The following is a 24,081-nucleotide window of genomic DNA, read 5'->3' as shown; positions in this document are numbered from 1 at the left end:
AGTTAGACTTTTTCGAATTTGCAGATGCAGCAATGGCGTTTCAAGCAGGTAAAATTCCGTTCCCAAAAGAAGAGTGTACAATTTTTATCACTGCATGTGATCCAGATGAAATTCCTGGAATATGGACGGAAACACAGGTAATTTCTCCAGATTTAACAAATTAAAGAACTGATTAATTTGGTTGACAAAGATTCTAGACATGCATGATTGTTTGTTTTGCTTCAGCTGTAAACAAAAAAAACGGCATTTATATTATGTCACTTCTGACTGTAAGTATGTGTAAATATTATGTTTGAGCTAGACCTGATTACGAGCTAGACCAATAATCTGTCCAGGCAGTTCACTTTGGACAATTCTGGCCCACAAAATATTTGAAGCGATTTCATACACATATCTCCCAAACTAGCATTTCAAAGGCATATGCTTAAATGGCAATCTTTTAACACTGTAATGACAATCTGAATCACTTTTGTTGTGTAATATATTAAGACACACTCACCCGCATCCACTTCCATTATACGGTCTACGACTCGAGATATAATTCATTTGAGTTCATGCTGAGAGCAATATGATTTAAATATCTGAGCATACCTAATGGAGTTTGACAGTGAACGTTGATTGATATCAAATGATTTTAGACCATAAACAAGCTCATATACTTTGAAACGCTTTATTGAGCTCTTGCTTAGTTAAACGTTATGACGTTAACAAATATTAAAGAAAACAACTACTCAGTCTATGATGACATCATTTTCAAGCAGATAAAGATAAAAGCGACAATGCATTGTCTTCAACAATGAAAGCAAGACACCACGGGAGTGTAAAATATATTTAAAAGAATTGGCATTAATATTACTCGTATTAAAACGTCTTTCATTGCCATTACATAATTTGCAATACAAGGGTAGGAGCCAATACTTACGAATATCAATAACAACGACATAATTACCAGATTGCTAGAGAATAAAGAGGCTTTTTGCATTTATTGGCAGAAGATGATCTTTCAAAGGTTGGGAGTAATTGCACACGCAATTTAAGTATGTGGCATGTTGCAATAATTAACCTCGTCTAATTAACATGTTTGTTTTTTTTTGGCTCTAGAAGCCTCATATGTTTACAACAGTTTAAATTGTGGGGAGAAGTAACGTAATAATAATAAATGATTGATACAGTGAAATAAAAATGTAGTGTTGCTTACATAATAATAAAATTTGAGACAACCAACAAACTAAGACTCCATCATTATTAGTATGCACTTCATTGTCAATTTTGTCGTGTTCAATATGACCATTACTTCTTTTAAAGGTTGCCAGGAAAGCTTGTTTTTATTTATTGTGTTCATTTGTTTTTGTTTATTTAATTTGTAAAAGAGATATAATCTAATTATAAAGTCCGTTTCGGCATGGTCTAATATGCAGACCCTTTCCATTTTTCTGAAACAATATTTCAACAAATGAAAAATAATAATTACGAAGCATGACTAATCTAGTACTGAGTAAATTGGAGCAAGTAAGTGAATGTCAGTTTCAGTTACAAGTATGTTTTATATCTGACGAAAATACACAAGGAAATACCCGCATACTAAGCCCGTTCCTGCAGAACATTGTAAGTAATATTTTGCAATGAATTTTGTATATAACTAGTGTTAGATTTCCTCTTTGCAAAACTTTTATTGACATAGAGACGAACTGGTAAAATATGATACTGTCATTTACAACATTTGGTCAAAACTTAAAATGAAAATGTCACAGTAATTTTATTGTTACTTTATTTAATATTTGAAGCCATCCAAGATACACCACTGTGCCCAGCACTCATACTGATCTCACAGATGGTCACCATATGGTCAATATATGTAAGTGGTTAAGGGAATTAGGCTTTTGGATGGTTAGATAGATGGATGGCTACACGGCTGGTGTCGCAATAACCCCCTTGTTCTATTTTTTCTTTTTAAAACAAATATGAATACAATAATATTAGTAATAGTATTAACAAGAAGGAGAAGAAAAAAGAGAACAATACTACTACTACCACTACCAATACTATACAACATCAACTAAGACTACTACTAATAATGAGAAGAAAAATAACAGCAGTAATCAACACCAATAGCACAATACTACTACTACTACTACTACTACTACTACTGTTAATCATTTTGATGATGATGATGGAGGTATGCTAGTTGTATGATTATTATTATTATTATTATTATTATTATTATTATTATTATTCTCTTGGCATCCGTCCGTCTACGGAAGACGATGGCGTAGCTCCAAAGTAAGCTTTTGTCTATAATTCTTTCTAGCTCTCTTTTCAGCTTGTTTTATTCTTCTCTCTTCCTCTGCGTTTTGAACTCCCTGCCTGACAGCTAGGCGCCAGCTGGAACGGTTGTTTGCACAGCTCTCCCAGCCGTTGACATTGATGTTTGCCGTCTTCATATCCTTCTTGCAAACATCTTTGTAGCGCAGATGTGGTCGTCCAGTTGGTCGTGCACCTTCTGCTAACTCCCACATATAACAGGTCCTTGGGAATGCGACCTGGGTCCATTCTTTTGACATGGCCAAGCCAGCGAAGGCGCCTCTCGCTGAGAATGGAGAATATGCTGTTCATGTTGGCGCGTTCTAGAACCTCTGTGTTGGGTACTTTGTCCTGCCACTGGATGTGCAGAATGCGCCGCAGACATCTCAGGTGGAAGCTGTTGAGTTTCCTCTCGTGTCTTGCATAGGTGGTCCATGTTTCGCTGATGTAGAGAAGTGAGCTGAGTACGCAGGCTTGGTAGACACGCAGTTTGGTCTTCTCTGTGAGGTTGGGGTTGTTCCAGACTCTCTGGTTAAGTCTGGCCATCACTGCTGCTGCCTTGGCAATCCTGCCGTTCACCTCAGAATCAATGGAGAGTGAGCTGGAGATGTTAGACCCGAGGTATGTGAAGTTCTCGACAACTTCCAAGTTGTACCCATCGATGGTGACAGAGGGAGGGGAGTCTGCGTCCTGCGCCATGACGTTCGTTTTCTTCAAACTGATGGTCAGTCCAAATTCCTTACAAGCATGGGAGAGGCGGCATACCAGCTGCTGCAGTCCATCTTCCGTGTGTGATGTCAAGGCTGCATCGTCGGCGAAGAGCAATTCACGGATGAGTACCTCTGTGACTTTAGTCTTAGCACGGAGACGGGCGATGTTGAACAGCTTGCAGTCAGCCCTGGTATGGATGTACACTCCCTCGCTGCAGTCCTTGAATGCGTACTGGAAAAGCATGGAGAAGAAGATGGCAAACAGCGTCGGCGCAAGGACACAGCCTTGTTTGACTCCGCTGATGACTGGGAATGCTTCAGATGTTGCGCCATTGAAGCACACTGTGCTGTGAATGTTCTCGTGGAACGACATGATGACAGCAAGCAGACGTGGGGGGCAGCCGATTTTCTGCAGGAGTCTGAAGAGTCCACTCCGACTAACCAGGTCAAACGCCTTCGTCAGGTCTATGAATTCAATGTAGAGGGGCATCTGCTGCTCGCGACACTTCTCCTGCAGCTGACGTAGTGAGAAGATCATAACTACAGTTGACCTGCCGGCTCGAAATCCACACTGGGACTCTGGGTAGACGCGGGAGGCTAGGATCTGCAAGCGCGCCAAGGCAACACGGGCGAAAGCCTTTCCAACGATGCTGAGGAGGGAGATGCCTCGATAGTTGTTGCAGTCGCTACGGTCTCCTTTGTTTTTGTACAAAGTGACGATGTTGGCGTCACGCATGTCCTGTGGGATGTATCCCTGTTCTCAGCAAAGGCAGAGGAGTGCGTGTAGGGGCTAAAACAGTGCTGGTTTTCCGCTCTTAAGGACTTCAGGCGGAATGCCGTCGCTTCCAGGAGCCTTCCCACAGGCAAGGCAATCGATGGCTTTTCCGAGCTCTTCCAGGGTGGGCTGTGTGTCTAACTCCTCCATGACAGGCAGGTCTGGAATGGCGTCCAGGGCAGTTCTAATGACATTCTTTTGGGTTGCATATAGCTCGAGATAGTGCTCAACACATCGCTGCAGTTGTTTCCCCTGGTCTGTGATGACTTCGCCCATCTTGGACTTGAGGGGGGCGTTCTGGTAGCTGTGGGGGGCCTGTCGCCTTTGTGATACCCTCATACATTCCTCTTGTATCCCTAGTGTCAGCAGCTGTCTGTATACTGTTGCAAAGGTTCAGCCAGTAGGTGTTGTCACAGCGGCGGGCAGTCTTCTGGGCGTTGTTCCTTGCAATCCTGAGGGCTTGTAGTGTTCTGGAGCTAGGTGCAGCCTTGTATGCCAGGATAGCTTTCCTCTTTGCCTCAGTCACGGGCTCCATCTCCTCCCAGTTTGCCTCATACCAGTCGACATTCTTTCGCTCCCTCTTCAAGTAAGCTGTGATAGCTGAATTGTACACAGAGTCACGGATATGGGACCACTTGGAGTCAATGGTGTCATCAGGTGTCACTTTGGTGAGGGCTTCCTTCAGTTTGCTGATGAACTGCTGTGTTTTCTCTGGGTTGCTTGCACAGCAGGTGTTGATGCGTGGGTGACCTTTTTTATTGGCGTGGTGCAGCTTCTTGGGTAATATTCGCACCTTGCTGGCCACGAGGGAATGGTCAGTGTCACAATTGGCACTGTGATAGCTGCGGGTGAGGAGGACACTGGCCAGTTCTGCACGCCTGGTGATGACGAGGTCTAGCTGGTGCCAGTGGCGTGAACGTGGGTGTCTCCACGACACCTGGTGGATCTCCTTGCATTTGAAGAAAGTGTTGGTCACACATAGGCTGTGGGAGCAACACATCTCCAGCAGTCGCTGACCATTCTCGTTGGTGTTGCCCCTTCCGTAAAAGCCGAGACTGGTGGACCAGGCCTCATGGTCAGCTCCCACTCTAGCATTTGAAGTCTCCAAATAAGTAAAGGCTTTCATTGTTGGGATACTGGATATTGCCTGATTCAGAGCCTCATAAAACTTGTCTTTCTCCTCGTAGGTGGAGCAGAGGGTTGGGGCGTACACGCTGAAGATGTTGACCGGGCCTAAGGATGTTGACAGCCGGAGGGCAAGGATTCTCTCAGTACCTGATGATGGAGGTTCAATGAAGGCGATTAGCGTGTTCTTTACCGCAAAGCCTACACCATGCTGCCTAGGTTCATCCGAGGGCTTCCCCTGCCAAAAGAACGTGTAATTGGCTTCCCTGATGGTGCCGCTGTCAGCCAGTCGGGTCTCCTGGAGGCAGGTAATGTCAATGTTCAGTCGGGAGAGTTCTCTGTCAATGACGGCAGTCTTCCGTGCATCGTCGATCTGCTGTAGGTCAGCGGTCATTACAGGACACATGGTCCTGATGTTCCAGGTTGCAATACGAAGAGTTGGAGTCTTCTTATTTCTTCTTTTAGTCTTTCCTGGTGCGGAGTTTTGTGGCCCACTTGTCGGGATGGTTCTCTAAGCTCCACGCACCCAGTGAAGCAGGCAGGCCATGGCGGGCAGCACCTTACTGACTGGGGGATGCCCAGCTTGAGGCGGGCTGTAGCTGTCCAGTGAGACCTGGTGATCTCTCCCACCGTCAGAAGTAACCACTGGCGCCAAGCTCTACGCCAATCGATCTTTGACTTAGAACCGGTAAACTGCTACTTCTCGTGTTGTGCCGACGCCGTACGACGACGCTGGAGTGTCCTCTCCAGTGGAGCTATGAAGCCTGGGCAGGGTGGTATGGAGAATCAACTGTTGTCCATGCAGTAGATCCCCCCTCTCCACGCAGCTGGTGTGCCCAAGGGAACGACGAATGCCGATACAGCTTGGCACCAACGGCGTCGCAGGAGTTGCCGGAATGCCATTGAAGTCAATGTCAGACCGCCTTAGGGACTCCATCTCCGGATTTTCTGTCGGGGTTTACTCCCTTAGCCTTTCCCATGAATGGGTATAGCCACAAGGCTGCAGAGGTTTTGAATCGGAGTTTTCCTTCTCCTAGATGAGCTACCATCCAAGGTTTACGAGTCCCGTCTACCCGAAGCAACTGGTTTTAAGGCGCCAGTGGGCCGCCTTCACCCCTTCTCCTGTTAGTAGAAAACATGGTCTGCCGGGCTTCAAATCTAAGCCACTCGCGAAGGCCAGGAGCTGGATTTTAGTTCACAGAGGCAGTCAGAGACGCAAGCCGTATGGGGCATTTTTTGGAGGATTGGGGCGCTTGTCGCCCACTCCCACCCCGGGCAATGTCATCCTTAGACCACTATTATCATTATTATTATTATTATTATTATTATTATTATTATTATTATTATTATTATTATTATTATCATCATCATCATCATCATTATCATTATTATTATTATTATTATTATTACTATTATTATTATTATTATTATTATTATTATTATTATTATTATTATTATTATTATGTCGTACGCATGTAATGTCCTTAAATTCCTCCTGCACCATTAAATCTAGACAGGTAACATATGCGTCAATGAGTTTTGAATGTGCCTAAGTCATTGGAACTATCATTAGCTTCAGGGTCAACCTAAGTGAGCAGGAGTCATTTTGTATTAGTTACTATAGTAATCACACACCATCCCGTGTGTATGTACCTACTACCGATTTTAAAAATAAACACCGTCAAGGATATAAAAATGTGCAAACTTAGTTATCTCATTCATCAATTTATAGTCTTTAATCTGATTGTCGCCAGGTTCTACATTGTCAGCATTATGACGGTTCAAACCAAACGGAACTTCTCGATGTGCACAATCAGGCAGACTGCTCACTCACTGTCCTTTTCTAATTTCTATAACAGTCAATTTCAGTAAAACTATCTTCTACATCAATATTTGCAATGTCTAGTTGAAATATTTCTAAAACAATGAACAAACTAAAAGGAAGGGACTCTTGCATACACGTCATCAAAAAGATGCAACTCTTAGATTTATGGAATCATTGAGATTATTAAATACAGTGAATTATATGATAATGTTTCTTGAAGACACACCCATGAACATATAGCAACCGTTTTATAAATACAGTACCGTTTGATTCCAAACGCTTAAAAGTTGACAGTGTTTGTGGCCCCCTGTTGACAATCGGGTAAGAAATTATAAAATGATGAATGTTTTGACTAAGTTTTGTGATTGTTGTGTCCTTGATGCCTTTCGTACAATTCTGTATTAGTTACAGAAACGGGAGGGTGTGTGAATACTATATTGCTGTCTTTGTTGTGTAATGCAAATACCCATTTTTCAATTGGCATATATGCACGCACCATTTATATCTAATTCAAAAATTACGCAGACAATGAATGTCTGATTTTGTGATGATATCTCAATGTAAGCAGGCAACTGACACAAATTACCAGATGTTCAGATATTAAAGTTCAAATGCAATACTAGAGCACACGGTCAATTATTAAACAGTTACATGCATGTGATGTATATCTTAATAAGTTGAGAGTTCAGATAATTGAGTCAGAGAAATAATATTGTTGAATAAGACGCTCGAGTGAACCGAAATTGCTCACCTGCTGCGTACTAGTCTGCAAGCCAATATATGACCATTCGTTTCTCTTTTGCGTAGACCAATACCAACTGTGTTGCCATTTTATCATTGGAATTCAAACCTATAAGGTTCTATCGAAATACGCTGTATGCTCAACGCTTTATTTTGTGTTCATTGTCAATATATAAGCATAAATGCAGAGACTGGGTGGAAAATTAGTGTGTCACTTTCGTTATCATCAAGCCATCTTTCTAACTGTACTATACTATTATATCCTTTACTATAATTACTATCTATTTCTTAAAATTAAGAGAATGAACAAGTTTCACTAAACAGTGAAGGTGTAAGGCCGTTCTGGAGCAGATAACATTCTCAAACCTGTTATAAAACTGTGACAATGGTAATCATTTCTATTTCATTTTGGGGAAACCTTCAATTGTTTTGTGTATGTGCATATTTGTGTATTGTCTCTTTACGTATTTAAAACTTTTTAATAGATATACAGTCAAGAAAAAGAGGAGAAGAAGCAGAAATTTCTCAGTAATTGTTATATATCTAGCCGAACATATGACCAATGTAAGAAGTTATATAAGAATACAACAATAATAACTATTTTCTATTAATTATTATTATTATTATTATTATTATTATTATCGTTGTTACAATTGATTGCCTGCTATAGCCAAACGTACAATGGATATACGAAATTGTGTACATTTAAGGAGATACCAACGCAATTCTCTAAAAATCAGCGTCATTCCCCTGTTCCCATTTTAATATGAGATTAGAAACCTTAAACAGTTTTATAAATTCCAAAACTGCTAATACTTTTGAATGCACTCAATAATAATAATAATAAAAATAAGTATTATTATTATTATTATTATTATTATTATTATTATTGTTATTGTTATTTGAACTATACATTGAATGAAGATAACCTGAACTGATGACACTTTAAATTCCAGCAAAAGGACGTTAATCAGGATTTCCAGCGTGGTGGCCCGTGTATAACCACGCCAGATACTGGACAAGATTTTACGTTCAAAACAGGCCTTCCATCGGTCCAGACTGGCGTATCTACAGTGTCCCTCACTACAGAGATACCCGCTGGACAACAGCATCCTTACCAACCCAGCACAGTGAACACGCAACATGACCATTATAATCCAGCAATGTATGATCCATTGACTCCAGAAGGAATGGATACGAGACCACAGACACATATAAATGTATTTGCAGATTATCCTTTAGCAAACTCTCCTTCTCTTACCACAATGTAATTACCCCAGCGCATGTATCCGTTTGCAAACCTTAGAACACCTACTGTTGTCTTACATGCGAAAGGGAATGATATCTCTTTTGCTGGAGGTAGCAGCAGTATCAACAACATAACTTAGTGATTCTTAATGTCATATATGTATGCAACCGAACCTTTCTCATAATTCTCACCATTCTATATCTAAACTGTGTACCTCTCCAGTGTCTCGTTTCCCATTCACATGCTTGAGCAGAAAACTGTATTAGAGATATACCATAATTAAACAACTATACGATACAGTATTCAGAGAGGCTGAGTATGCAAGGTCAAAGTCACAAAGTGCGGACAAAATCTAGTCAATTTATAACCACAAACATGCAATATATGATCGTGCTACTGTAACGTATTCTTGATTAACTTAAGGTCAACGTTTTTATAAAAAGGTTCGTTCCAGCCTAGTACCTGACCAAGAAAAGTCAGGATAAGTAATATATAATAGGTTTATTTTTATACAAACATTGGAATCCCACCTACAAAGTACATAAAATCATATCATATATGTATATATATTGGTTATCAATGTATGAGTAATATAAGCTTTCCAAAACGTTGGGAGTCTTCGTTCTTCTCTCCATCACGACACATCGCAAGGGAAGGATGTATTTGCGTGACTTTATTTGGAAATATGAGGACATACGGCTAAACATTCGTTACACTACAGCTTAATCAAGCGTTCATTATGGTGAACTTCTAGGGTTTGAAGGGAGCAGATTGCAGATCTTCAATGACTTAAAATAATATTGATTTCGATTTCATATCTCTATATTGTCATGCGCAATATCAGTGCTTGGCGTTACGAGAAACAAGTCAACTCTATTTATCTAAGGCTTTGCATATTTCATCTTAAAATGTGTATGTAGACTGTGCGGGTATTCCGTGGAAATGTGACAGATTTCAATATATTAGAGTTATACACGGGTACAAGGATTGAACTAACTCATTCATATTGAAAGAATTCAAAACAACTGCAAATCATTCTAATGGTCTGTTTGTTCAACAAGTATTTGGGTGCATGGGCTGCTATTAAATGCATAAAGATTGATTTAGTTGCATATTTATTTCCCATCCAACAACAAAACGTATGCATAATAAATATTTTCCTCATTTTGTTGAGATTTGAAAGAAATAATCTATGTCATGAAAAAGGTTTCCGTAAACTCAATATAATATAGAAAAGTATAATAAAGATATATTGGAAGAGAATTTGAACTATACATTGAATGAAGATAATCTGAACTGATGATACTTTAAATTCCAGCAAAAGGACATTAATCAGGATTTTCAGCGTGGTGACCCGTGTATAACCACGCCAGATACTGGACAAGATTTTGCGTTCAAAACAGGCCTTCCATCGGTCCAGACCGGCGTATCTACAGTGTCCCTCACTACAGAGATACCCGCTGGACAACAGCATCCTTACCAACCCAGCACAGTGAACATGCAACCTGACCATTATAATCCAACAATGCATGATCCATTGACTCTAGAAGGAATGGATACGAGACCACAAACACATAGAAATGTATTTGCAGATTATACTTTAGCAAACTCTCCTTCTCTTACCACAATGTAATTATCCCAGCACAGTATCCATTTGCAAACCTAAGAATACCTACTGTTGTCTACCATGCGAAAGGGAATGGTATCTCTTTTGCTGGAGGTAGCAGCAGCATCAACAACATAACTTAGTGTTTCTTAATGTCATATATGTATGCAACCGAACCTTTCTCATAATATCACCATTCTATATCTAAACTGCGCACCTTTACAGATTCTCGTTTCCCATTCACATGCTTGAGCAGAAAACTGTAATAGAGATATACCATAATGAAACAACTATACGATACAGTATTCAGAGAGGCTGAGTATGCAAGGTCAAAGTCACAAAGTGCGGACAAAATCTAGTCAATTTATAACCACAACCATGCAATATATTATCGTGCTACCGTAACGTATTCTTGATTAACTTAAGGTCAACGTTTTTATAAAAAGGTTCGTTCCAGCCTAGTATCTGACCAAGAAAAGTCAGGATAAGTAATATATAATAGGTTTATTTTTATACAAACATTGGAATCCCACCCACAAAATACAGAAAATCATATTATACAACATATATATTGGTTACCAATCTATGAGTACTATAAGCCTTCGATGACGTTAGGGAGTCTTCGTTCTTCTCTCCATCACGACACATCGCGAGGGAAGGATGTATATTTGCGTGACTTTATTAGGAAATATGAGGACATTCGACTACAAATTCGTTACACTGCACCTTAAACAAGCATTCATTATGGTGAACTTCTAGGGTTCGAAGGGAGCAGATTGCAGATCTTCAATGACTTAAAATAATATTGATTTCGATTTCATATCTCTATATTGTCATGCGCAATGTCAGTGCTTGGCGTTACGAGAAACCAGTCAACTCTATTTATCTAAAGCTTTGCATATTTCATCTTAAAATGTGTATGTAGACTGTGCGGGTATTCCGTGGAAATGTGACAGATTTCAACATATTAGAGTTATACACTGGTACAAGGATTGAACTAGCTCATTCATATTGAAAGAATTCAAAACAATTGGAAATCATTCTAATGGTCTGTTTGTTCAACAAGTATTTGGGTGCATGGGCTGCTATTAAATGCATATAGACTGATTTAGTTGCATATTTATTTCCCATCCAACAACAAAACGTATGCATAATAAATATTTTCCTCATTTTGTTGAGATTTGAAAGAAATAATCTATGTCATGAAAAAAGGTTTCCGTAAACTCAATATAATATAGAAAAGTATAATAAAGATATATTGGAAGAGAATTTGAACTATACATTGAATGAAGATAATCTGAACTGATGATACTTTAAATTCCAGCAAAAGGACATTAATCAGGATTCCCAGCGTGGTGACCCGTGTATAACCACGCCAGATACTGGACAAGATTTTGCGTTCAAAACAGGCCTTCCATCGGTTCAGACCGGCGTATCTACAGTGTCCCTCACTACAGATTTACCCGCTGGACAACAGTATCTTTACCAACACAGCACAGTGAACACGCAACATGAACACAATAATCCAGCAATGCATGATCCATTGACTCCAGAAGGAATGGATACGAGACCACAAACACATAGAAATGTATTTGCAGATTATACTTTAGCAAACTCTCCTTCTCTTACCACAATGTAATTATTCCAACACAGTATCCATTTGCAAACCTAAGAACACCTACTGTTGGCTTATATGTGAAAGGGAAGGTATCACTTTTTCTGGAGGTAGCAGCAGCATCAACAACATAACTTAGTGTTTCTTATGTCATATATGTATGCAACCGAACCTTTCTCATAATATCACCATTCTATATCTAAACTGCGCACCTTCACAGATTCTCGTTTCCCATTCACATGCTTGAGCAGAAAACTGTAATAGAGATATACCATAATTAAACAACTATACGATACAGTATTCAGAGAGGCTGTGTATGCAAGGTCAAAGTTACAAAGTGCGGACAAAATCTAGTCAATTTATAACCACAAACATGCAATATATTATCGTGCTACTGTAACGTATTCTTGATTAACTTAAGGTCAACATATTTATAAAAAGGTTCGTTCAAGCCTAGTACCTTACCAAGAAAAGTCATCATAAGTAAAATATAAGAACTTTATTTTATACAGACATTGTCTATGAGTGGTTCGTGCAAATGTATCAGATATAATTTTCTTCGTGTAGTATATTGTTAGATGGTTTGAACCAGAATATTCAAGCTTAAAGAATTCATAACATTTGCAAATCATATTATTGGTTCTTTAATTGAACAAGAAATTGCCGGAAATGTTGATATTAAAGGCATAAGGAGGGATTACCTGCATACGTATTTCCAGTCGAACTAACAAACGGTGACACAGAATGGAGATTTCGCTGAATAACTTGAGAAATGTAGAAAATTATCCATGAAATCGAACTTTTTAAACAGAAAAAGCAAAGACGTCTTGGAAGATAATTTGACTCATGCATTGAACAAAGAATTTTAGAAAATAATCATGTATATACCTATAGCAAAGGGATTGTAATCTGATTTACCAGGGTATTAGTCAGGCTTCGTCAAACTCAAATACAGGCTAATAGTTTGCAATAAAACAGGAATTTTGTGTTTCGAGATGCGCCTCTGCGAACAATATTGACCTATTTTTGTTACTGTTTCTTGCTTGTGATGAAATATCTCTTTACTTTTCAGCCACCTGGTCAACAGTATCCGTACGAGCCAAACCCAATGAACACGGACTATGACCGCTATAAGCCATTAATGCATCCACCAATGGATCCATTAGAATTCAATATGAGACCACAGAGAAATCATAATGTACCAAGTTATTATATGCTCTTTTTTCTGTGTTAACTTTAGATTATCAGAACTGTTCAGTATTTTACGATATTGCACACTACTTTGTAAACAAATCATGCACATTCGCATAGTAGGCGAAGTACGTTTTGGTTGATTAAATTTGTTTCTGAATGAACTAAAGCAGATGTTTCGTGGACTGCACCATGCCAACTGTTTTGCTACATTCCACGTTAACTTTCTGATACATTGTTTCAGATTTTGCGATAGAGACCAGGTTTCATAAAATTGCTTGGTACCTACAAATAACATGCACGCTATAAAGGCATAAACTGTCTCCTTTATAGCTAGTAATAAGAATAGCAAAAAATATACTTATAGTTTTACAACCAGAATTTCCTCAAAATGTACTTTCTTAGTTCTGCAAATCCGAATTACATGAGCCATGTCATGAGTTCTCAAGCTTGATTACACATTTCGAAATTGTACTGTAATTATAGGTTACTGCATTTGTATAGGAAATATGAACGAGTTTTTTGGACGGAATACTGAACGACCTCAAAATGAAATAAACATTAAATTCAATAGCGTCTTTTTGATAATTGCAATTGAAACCCTTCATATTTTTCCCACATTATGATTTCAATTAGTCGATGACAGAACATACACCCTTGCAGATGTAAACACGCTTCTCCCACGTTGCTTCAGTCCGATGTATTTCATGTACAATTTGCACAGATGAATCCAGTCCAAAATGACGAACTTTCATAGAATCGAAACAAAATACCAAACTCTATTCATTCCAGAACAAATGGAAAAGTTGTTGCAATGCACATTCATTCACAATATGACTGCACATTTCAATTTTAACTAGACACGCTATTTTCTTTCGAAAGTTATGCCGAGCGCGCGACTAAGTTCCAATTTATCTGGGTGGAGTTATGTGCACATTAAGAATGTTGTTGTGTAGTGATGAATCTGCGCCTGTGTATTTAGTTTGGAATACGGCATACATTCATTTACGTTGTTTCTTGTAGTGTATTTTGTTTATATAATTAAGCCTTAGGTAGAATAAGACAATGAGCATACAATAAAAAGGTTACTGCATTTGTATGGGAAAATATTAACTCGTTTTGTCGTATGGAGATAGAGTACTGCCAAGGTCGTGCAGTATTCTATCCAAGAAACTCGTTCATATTTTCCCATACAAATGCATTAACCTATAAATATTAAACTCTATCGATCTCTCTTTCTCTCAACACATTATAATTATCTTGTCCCTTGAGAAAGTTTGAAAATAGTTATGTAAAGAACTATAGTAAGGGATAGTAATCTGATTTACCAGGGTGGTAGTCAGGCTTCATCCAACTCAAACGGAGGCCAATAGTTTGCAATATAACAGGAATTTGGTCTGTTTTTTTTCTAGATGCGCCTCTGTGATCAGTACTGACCTCTTTTTGTTATCGTTTCTTGTTTGTGATGAAGTATCTCTTTCCTTTTCAGCCTCCTGGTCAACAGTATCCGTACCGACCAAACCCAATGAACAATTACTGTGACCCATATAAGCCAGTAATGCATCCACCAGTGGATCCATTAGGAATGAATATGACACCACCAAGAACTCAAAATGTATTTAGATATTAAATTCTATCGATCTCTCTTTCATTTAACACATTATAACTACCTTTTCCCAGGAGACAGTTTTAAAGAGTTAAAGACACACCATTTTTTACATGTGAATGACTGGAGTAGAAATGACTTTCTTTGTAAATACCAGAGTTTTCGCTAGAAATATGTAAATTGTGTCAACATGTAAGCTGGTAATGACATATTCTTCAAATAATTCATTAGATTTTACTTGCATACAGCCAACAGGACGGAATATAATTAAATATGTATCGATACATATACAGTGGTCACCCTCTTATACGGCCACCCATTCTGCACCCGGAAAGTGGCCTTATAGGACGGGTGGCCTTTCCTGAGGGGGCTAAACAATTTGTGAGAAGGTATATGTAATGCACGTAGTAAGATATATACATACTTCAAAGCATTTAATATCTTCATTTAATATCTCTGTTTAAAAGTATCATTAATTATTAAAAGGTTCTTATTGGTATAACAATAGACTTATTTCAACTGAATATATATTAATAGTTCTTATTCTTGGCATTAGCGTGAGGTGCGAACGGGTATTGTTGTCATGTACATTGCAGGACCATTCAAAAAGGTCATTTTAATCTTGGTACATACATAATTTTAATTCCATTTGCTCCATTTTTGCACTGTTACTGAATAACCTCCTTATCAGTTTTGACGTTGTTTATTCAAGTCTTTTCAACATCAAATAGTTTTTTTTTAGTCTTTTCTATCTAAATTTGTTCTGCAAGTCCACCTAACCCGATGTTGTCGAGAAAAATAACCGACTTTCTTCTAAAATAATACGTCTCCATTTACGTGATGACATGTTAACGTTTGGTAATGATTTATTCAGATGTTGCTAACTGTATGCGATTTAATTATGCAATCGAAACTTTTGTCGAGTAGACAAAATGCCTTCTTCGTAAAGGAAGCAATAAAATGTGTTGTTACGTAATTTTTCGGTCTTTGTCTGGTACCTGATTTGTTCAAGGTTAATTTCTGTTTGTGTGTGTGTGTTAATGCACAAAATCTGTTTTAGCCTATGATGACCCTGTTATAATCTTGACAATTATGTCCGGCTGTACCGTAATCATCAAAGAGAATAACACGACACATGTGTGAAGCACAAAACTCTATCATAACTTTGTAAGCCCATTTCCTGTGAATGTCGGCTTTTATAGACAATGATATATTAATCTTAGTGTTACATGTACTTTAGTCAACACTTCTTTCAGTAATGGAAACTTGACATTGAGAGACATGTATTGACGATATAGATAGTCTGATTACTTACCTTATGTCACGATATGAATTAATTATTAGTTCTTGATATATTTGAAAAACAAAGTAGCAGCTTGTGAGGGGAACATTTTCCATTTTTGTACTAATATGCTGGCTGCTGATCGCGTTAGAGGGGTGGCCGTTCTTGAGGGGTACTTTCGAATACAAACTCGTCGGTGCCAAGGGAATCAGGCCGTAAGAAGCAGATGATCGATGGTCAGGCGGGCCGTTCAAAAGGGTGACCTCTGTAGCTTGAAAGTCAGTCAAGTTAATGCAATTGATGCCCTCCATCATCAATTATGACAACCATTACTGAAAATAGAACACTTTTGGAACAAGTTCTCAAATACTTCTGACATGGCTTTTATCAAATTGGACCGAAAACCTTAACAAATTTCAATTTTGTACGAATGATGCAATATATTATCATGCTACAGTAATGTTTTCTTGATCCACTTAAGGTCAACGTTTTAATAAAAAGGTTAGTTCTGGCCTAGTTCTTGACCAAGAAAAGTCAGGATAAGTAAAATATAACAGGTCTATTTTCATACAAACATTGGAATCCCACCTACACAATACAGAAAATCATATTATATATGTATATCTTTTGGTTACCAATATATGGGTACTATAAGCCTTCGATAGTGTTAGGAAATCTTCGTTCTTCTCTCCATCACGATACATCGCGTGGGAAGGATGTATTTGCGTGACTTTATTAGGACATATGAGGAAATGGACTACAAATTCGTTACACTACACCTTAAACAAGCATTCGTTATGGTGTGCTTCAAGCGTTCGAAGGGAGCAGATAGCAGATCTTCAATGACTGAAAATAATATTGATTTCGATTTCATATCTCTATTTTGTCAAGCACAATGTCAGTGCTTGGCGTTACGAGAAACCAGTGAACTATATTTGTTTAAGGCTTTGCCTATTTCATCATGAAATGCATATGTATACTGTGCTGGTATTCCGTGGAAATGTGACAGATTTCAGTTTCTTGGAGTTACATATTAGTTTACGGTTTGAACCAATATATTTGTAAATCTTTTTAATTTTCCTTTATTTCAACAAGTATTTTGGTGCATAGGCTGATATTCAAATTTATAGAGATTGATATATTTTCATATTTATTTCCAGGCAGACATGCAAAAGATAACAAATAGTGGACTGTTTTGATGATTAAAACATGTAAAGTTTGGGAAACTATCCATGTCTAAAATGTTTGCTTAAAATACAATTGTGAAAGAAATGGAAAAAACACAAGTAAAATAATCGAATTTAAATTAAAGAGTGAATGAAGATGGTTAGAAAATAATCATGCATTAGATTACAGAAAACGAACAGCAACATGGTTTATCAGGGTATTAGCCAGGCTTCATTCAACGGAGATTCAGGCCAAGAGTTTGCAATAAAAATCCAACTATTTTCTTTTTAGTGCAGAGTTTCTGTGATGACAAATTAAACTCTTTAATTTACAGTTTTCTGCTTGTGATAAGTTATCTATTTTCTTTACGGGGTCCTGGCCATTACTATAATTACGAATGAAACCCAATGAACAAGGACTATAACTGGCATAATCTGGCAATACCGTCACTAATGGATCCAATGAGAATAAATACGATACCACAGAGAAATCTAAATATATTTACCTATTTAACTGTATCCATCCTTTTTCTCTCACCACAATATAATTACCTCTTCACAATATAATTGTTTTAGCTGTACAAGTGCCCACTTTCGTTTGAAATTGGAATGGGGAGATATTAATTGCCTGTAGGCAACATCATCATCACTATTAGTATTTGGTGTTATTTCAATTACACCAGAACACCTGGTTGTGTTCAAAAAAGGAATTGAGTACGAAGATGCAATCTGTTTTCACCTTGCACCTCAAAACAGGTGATATGCAGTGGTTATCATTGGAGAATAATCGTATGGTATCATAAAGAGTTTTTTTCCATTTCGTATTCTTTCTCTACCACCGCGATCACATCAGGTGCGTTTGCAAGTGTTATGGAAAAATCTGAAATCAAAGGGATGTGTACAAAGGGACTGTAATCAGTACTATGCTATGATCTAAACTGTTACGACATTCAACACCTTTCACAATTGATGTGAACTAAAAAGCAATGTAATCAATGTTTTCTTCATTATCTGATGGCAATGTGAACTGTCTCACTTTTCCATCCTGTAACCATTGATTAATTATATTGACTGCATTCGAGTCAGAACAAAACACTTGTTTGTGTGTCACGAAGGTGCTGTAGTCATTTAACCTGAAAAAAAAATCACCGTGTCCATATGGTATGTTTATCAGATAAGTATCAAAATTTAATTTCATGTGTTAAAGAAACAATATAAAGAACCTACAAGGTGCAATAGCTATATTTGTATTAGTTTTGGTATAAAACGCGTAATATTTTTCTGATTTTATTTTGCACGCGATATGTGTGATATATTTAAATGAGTTATTGAACTCTTTGTATTACACGTTCCTCCTTATGATGAATTACATATTTTCCGTTCACTGAGATTTTTATTTTTGTGTAATACTATGATGCCTTGAAGATTTGATCTGGCAAAATCTGTAAACAATGAATGCACAAAACAACTGCCATGATTTGATTAAGAATGTGAAAGAAAAGAATAATTGATTTTGGTTAATCACGTTTTACGTTATATTCTTGAAGGGTAAATAGCGCATGGTGACTATATTTTCATGGTGAGTAGAAGAAAATTACCATCAAAGTTTATACAAATGATGCAATCTACCCGCACAGAAATTAGAAAGCCTTTGTGAAACATCTCGAACATCCCTCAAGTGAACTTTCTGAAACTGAACAGACAACATGAAGACATCTCAGTTTCGTACAGATCAAATATGGCCACATTTACTAAAATAGTTAAACCCAGAAAGTTATTTTTGTCATAACTCTCCCATCAGATTATAACCTAATTTGTGAGATGGTTTCAGTTCTTCATTTCGATATGTATTCTATGGTAAACCAATACTATGTAACAAAGAGTACGAACCAAAAAAAAGGAACGTGGAACATGTCATCCAGAAATGGATCCAACAGGAATAAATGTGATATACTAGAGGAATAACACTGTATTTAGAAATAAATTAAACTGTATTCATCTCTCTTTTTCTTGCCACAATATAATTACCTCTTATCAATAGAACATTTCTAAGACTAAAATACACCACTTTTATTTAATATGTGAATGGGTATGTTATCATCTGCTTGCAGGCATCAGCAGTATCAGCATTTTTTGTTGGTATTATGACCTCATTTGAGAGATAGCTTAGATTCTTGATGACGATCTGTATTCTGTGACAATGGAATACTACGTAACACTTTATCATTTTATCGTTGGAACTAAAGAAAGATCATATATAGTCTCCTACAGAGGTGACAATAATACACGTTTCAAAAGATACAGCGTACAATGAAGTAAAGTTTGCATTCCTAAGGCTAACTACCATCAGCTGTCAGTTTGCGAAGTAGCTCCATAATGGCAAGCGCGATGCCAGTACTTCACGTCGTGTGAGGCCAGTAAACTATAATCGCCTTAGGCTTTGTATATGTTATCTTAAGTGTCTATGAGTGGTTCTTGCAAATGTATCAGATATAATTGTGTTCGTGTTGAATATTGGTTGGTGGTTTGAACCAGAATATCCAAACATTTGCAAATCATATTATGGGTTCTTTTACTGAACAAGAAATTGCCGGAAATGTTGATATTAAAGGCATAAGGAGGGATTACTTACATACTTATTTGCAGTCGAACTAACAAAAGGTGACACAGAATGGAGATTTCGCTGAATAACTGGAGAAGTGTGGAAAATTATCCATGAAATCAAACTTTGTAAAAAAAAAGGAAAGAGGTCTTGGAAGATAATTTGACTCATGCATTGAACTAACATTTTTAGAAAATAGTAATGAATATACATATAGTAAAGGGATTGTAATCTGATTTACCAGGGTGGTAGTCAGGCTTCATCAAAGTCAAATACAGGCTAATAGTTTGCAATAAAACAGGAATTTTGTGTTTCGCGATTCGCCTCTGCGATCAATATTGACCTATTTTTGTTATTGTTTCTTGCTTATGATGAAATATCTCTTTACTTTTCAGCTTCCTGGTCAACAGTTTTCATACCAGCCAAACCCAACGAACACGGACTATAAGCCAGTAATGCAGTCGCCAGTGGATCCATTAGGATTAAATATGAGACCACCGAGAACTCAAAATGTACTAGGATATTAAACTCTATCGATCTCTCTTTCTATTAAATCATTGTTACTACCTTGTTCCAAGAAAAAGTTTGAAAGAGTTAAAGACACACAGCGTTGTTTTACATGTGAATGATTAGAGTAGAAATGACTTTCTTTGTAAATACCTGAGTTTTCGCTGGAAATAGTCTGTTTCGAAATGCTCCTCTGCGATCAGTATTGACCTATTTTTGTTATCGTTTCTTGTTTGTGATGAAGTATCTCTTTCCTCTTTCCTTTTTAGCCACCTGGTCAACATTATCCGTACGAACCAAACCCAATGAACAAGGACTATGGCCGTTATAATCCAGTAATGCATCCACCAATGGATCCATTAGGAACGAATATGACATCACCAAGATTTCAAAATGTATTTATATATTAAACTCTATCGATCTCTCTTTCTATTAAAACATTATAACTACCCTGTCCCAAGAGAAAGTTTGAAAGAGTTAAAGACACACAGCGTTGTTTTACATGTGAATAACTGGAGTAGAAATGACTTTCTTTGTAAATGCCAGAGTTTTAGCTGGAGATAGTCTGTTTCGAAATGCTCCTCTGCGATCAGTATTGACCTATTTTTGTTATCGTTTCTTGTTTGTGATGAAGTATCTCTTTCCTCTTTCCTTTTTAGCCACCTGGTCAACAGTATCCGTACGAACCAAACCCAGTGAGCAAGGACTATGGCCATTATAATCCAGTAATGCATCCACCAATGGATCCATTAGGAATGAATATGACATCACCAAGATTTCAAAATGTATTTGTATATTAAACTCTATCGATCTCTCTTTCTATTAAATCATTATTATTACCTTGTTCCAAGAGAAAGTTTGAAAGAGTTAAAGACACACAGCGTTGTTTTACATGTGAATGATTGGAGTAGAAATGACTTTCTTTGTAAATACCAGAGTTTTCGCTGGAAATAGTCTGTTTCGAAATGCGCCTCTTTATCAGTATTGACCTATTTTTGTTATCGTTTCTTGTTTGTGATGAAGTATCTCTTTCCTCTTTCCTTTTAGCCTCCTGGTCAACAGTATCCGTACGAACCAAACCCAATGAACAAGGACTATGGCCGTTATAATCCAGTAATGTATCCACCAATGGATCCATTAGGAACGAATATGACATCACCAAGATTTCAAAATGTATTTATATATTAAACTCTATCGATCTCTCTTTCTATTAAAACATTATAACTACCCTGTCCCAAGAGAAAGTTTGAATGAGTTAAAGACACACAGCGTTGTTTTACATGTGAATAACTGGAGTAGAAATAACTTTCTTTGTAAATGCCAGAGTTTTAGCTGGAAATAGTCTGTTTCGAAATGCTCCTCTGCGATCAGTATTGACCTATTTTTGTTATCGTTTCTTGTTTGTGATGAAGTATCTCTTTCCTCTTTCCTTTTTAGCCACCTGGTCAACATTATCCGTACGAACCAAACCCAGTGAACAAGGACTATGGCCGTTATAATCCAGTAATGTATCCACCAATGGATCCATTAGGAACGAATATGACATCACCAAGATTTCAAAATGTATTTAGATATTAAACTCTATCGATCTCTCTTTCTATTAAAGCATTATAACTACCTTGTCCCAAGCGAAAGTTTGAAAGAGTTAAAGACACACAGCGTTGTTTTACATGTGAATGACTGGAGTAGAAATGACTTTCTTTGTAAATACCAGAGTTTTCGCTGGAAATATATAAGTTGTGTCAAAATGTAAGCTGGTAATAACTGGTGTTGTTGTTGTAGGGTTTAACGCCATTTTTCAGCACGCGATAAGCTATACACGGCGGCCAGTATTAATGGTGTAGGAAGAACCCGGGAAAACCCCGGAAAGAATTTCCGACCCACGAGAAGATACTGGCAAGCTTTCTCACATACCCACAATGGCCGAATCCGAGACTCGAACCCACGCAGACAGAGGTGAGATGGCAGTGATCCGTAACGGAAAGCGCTTTAGACCACTCGGCCACGCCCCTCCCCGGTAATAATTGTGTATAATCTTGATTTGCTGATTTAAATGATACATTTCTGTAAATAATTCATTAGATTTTGCTTGCATACAGCCAACAGGACGGAATATAATTAAATCCGTATCGATACATATACAGTGGTACCCCTCTTATACGGAGACCCCTTCGGCATCGGGAAAGTAGCCTTATAAGACTGGTGGCCTAACCAGAGGGGGCTAAAAAATGTGAGAAAGTATATGTAATGTACGTATTAAGAAAGATCCAAACTTCAAAGCATTTCATATCTTCATTTAATATCTTCGTTTGAAAAGTACCATTAATTACCAATAAGTTCTTACTTTTATAATAATAGAACTATTTCAACTGAATATAAATTAATAGTTCTTATTCTTGGCATAAGCGTGATGTGCGAACGGGTATTACTGTCATGCACATTGCAGAACCATTCATAAAGGTCATTTTAATCTTGGTACATACATAATTCTAATTCCATTTGCTCCATTTTCCCACTGCTACTGAATAACCTCCTTGTCAGTTTTGACGTTGTTTATTCGAGTCTTTTTAACATCAAATTGTTTTGAGACTTTTCAATAACAATTGTTCTGAAAGTCCCTTCTCCCCACCTAACCCGATGTTGTTGAGAAGAATAACCGACTTTCTTCTAAACGAATACGTCTCCATTTACGCGATGACATGTCAATGTTTGGTAATGATTTATTCGGATGTTGCTAACTGTATGAGATTTAATTATGCAATCGAAACTTTTGTCTAGTAGACAAAATGCCTTCTTCGTAAAGGAAGCAATAAAATGTGTTGTCACGTGATTTTTCGGTCTTTGTCTCGTACCCTGATTTGTTCAAGGTTAATATCTCTGTGTGTGTCTGTGTTAACGCACAAAATCTGTTTTAGCCTATGATGACCCTGTTATGATCTTGACAATTACGTTCGGTTGTACCGTAATCATCAAAGAGAATAACACGACAGATGTGTGAAGCCCAAAACTCTATCATAACATTGTTCAGCCCATGTCCTGTAAATGTTGGCTTTTATAGACAATGATATATTAGTCTTAGTGTTAAATGTACTAAGTCAACACTTCTTTCAATAACGGAAACTTGATAATGGGAGACATTATCGACGATAGAAATAGTCTGATTACTTACCACGATATGAATTAATTATTAGTTCTGGATATATTTGAAAAACAAAGTAGCAGCTCGTGAGGGGAACATTTTCCATTTTTGTAATAATATGCTGACTGTTGGTCGCTTTAGAGGGGTGGCCGTTCTTGAGGGGTACTTTCGAATACAAACTCGTCGGGATTCTGTATGTAAGAAGCGGGTGTCCGCTGGTCAGGAGGGCCGTTCAAGAGAGAGACTACTGTACATTGAAGGTCAGTCAAGTTAATGCATCAATTACGACAGCCATTACTGAAAATAGAAAACGTTCGGAACAAGTTCTCAAATACTTCTGATATGACTTTTATCAAATTGGACCGAAAACTTGAAGGAATTTCAACTTCGTATGAATGATGCTTGTTTTGAATAAAAAATGATCACCATTACCAAATTAGTAAAACTTTCAAAGTTACTTTTTGGAACGAATCTTTTGTCAAATTATGACTTCATTTGAGGGATAACTTTGTTTGTTGATTCTATTCTATGACAACATGATACTTTGTACTTTTTACAAACCAATCATTTTAATAAACACAGATTACATTTTCGCTCGTACAAAACAAAATATTTTTATAGTTGAAAGCGCCATATCAGTA

General features: G+C 37.5%; 1 protein-coding gene across 2 annotated transcripts in view; it reads left to right on the top strand.

The window, feature by feature from the left end:
• The window catches only part of LOC149772461 (uncharacterized), a 44,903-nt gene that overhangs the window by 5,969 nt on the left and 14,853 nt on the right, over positions 1-24,081 (top strand). Inside the window, exons 2-12 of one of the 2 annotated variants that reach the window (XM_089947749.1) lie at positions 25-137; positions 8,434-8,697; positions 10,045-10,308; positions 11,657-11,920; positions 13,020-13,145; positions 14,628-14,753; positions 20,190-20,306; positions 20,571-20,696; positions 20,961-21,086; positions 21,349-21,474; positions 21,739-21,864. In XM_089947749.1, coding sequence (XP_089803875.1) covers positions 25-137; positions 8,434-8,697; positions 10,045-10,308; positions 11,657-11,920; positions 13,020-13,145; positions 14,628-14,753; positions 20,190-20,306; positions 20,571-20,696; positions 20,961-21,086; positions 21,349-21,474; positions 21,739-21,864 — 1,778 coding nt within the window. The remainder of the gene's footprint in view (positions 1-24; positions 138-8,433; positions 8,698-10,044; positions 10,309-11,656; positions 11,921-13,019; positions 13,146-14,627; positions 14,754-20,189; positions 20,307-20,570; positions 20,697-20,960; positions 21,087-21,348; positions 21,475-21,738; positions 21,865-24,081) is intronic. The other variant, XM_089947750.1, reaches the window with a different exon arrangement.

Source organism: Sinohyriopsis cumingii, unplaced genomic scaffold (genome assembly GCF_028554795.1).
Source record: "Sinohyriopsis cumingii isolate HCF-2022 unplaced genomic scaffold, ASM2855479v2 utg001460l, whole genome shotgun sequence".
Classification (NCBI taxonomy): domain Eukaryota; kingdom Metazoa; phylum Mollusca; class Bivalvia; order Unionida; family Unionidae; genus Sinohyriopsis; species Sinohyriopsis cumingii.
The sequence above is the reverse complement of the archived record's forward strand: the minus strand, read 5'-3'. Positions and strand labels throughout refer to the sequence as shown.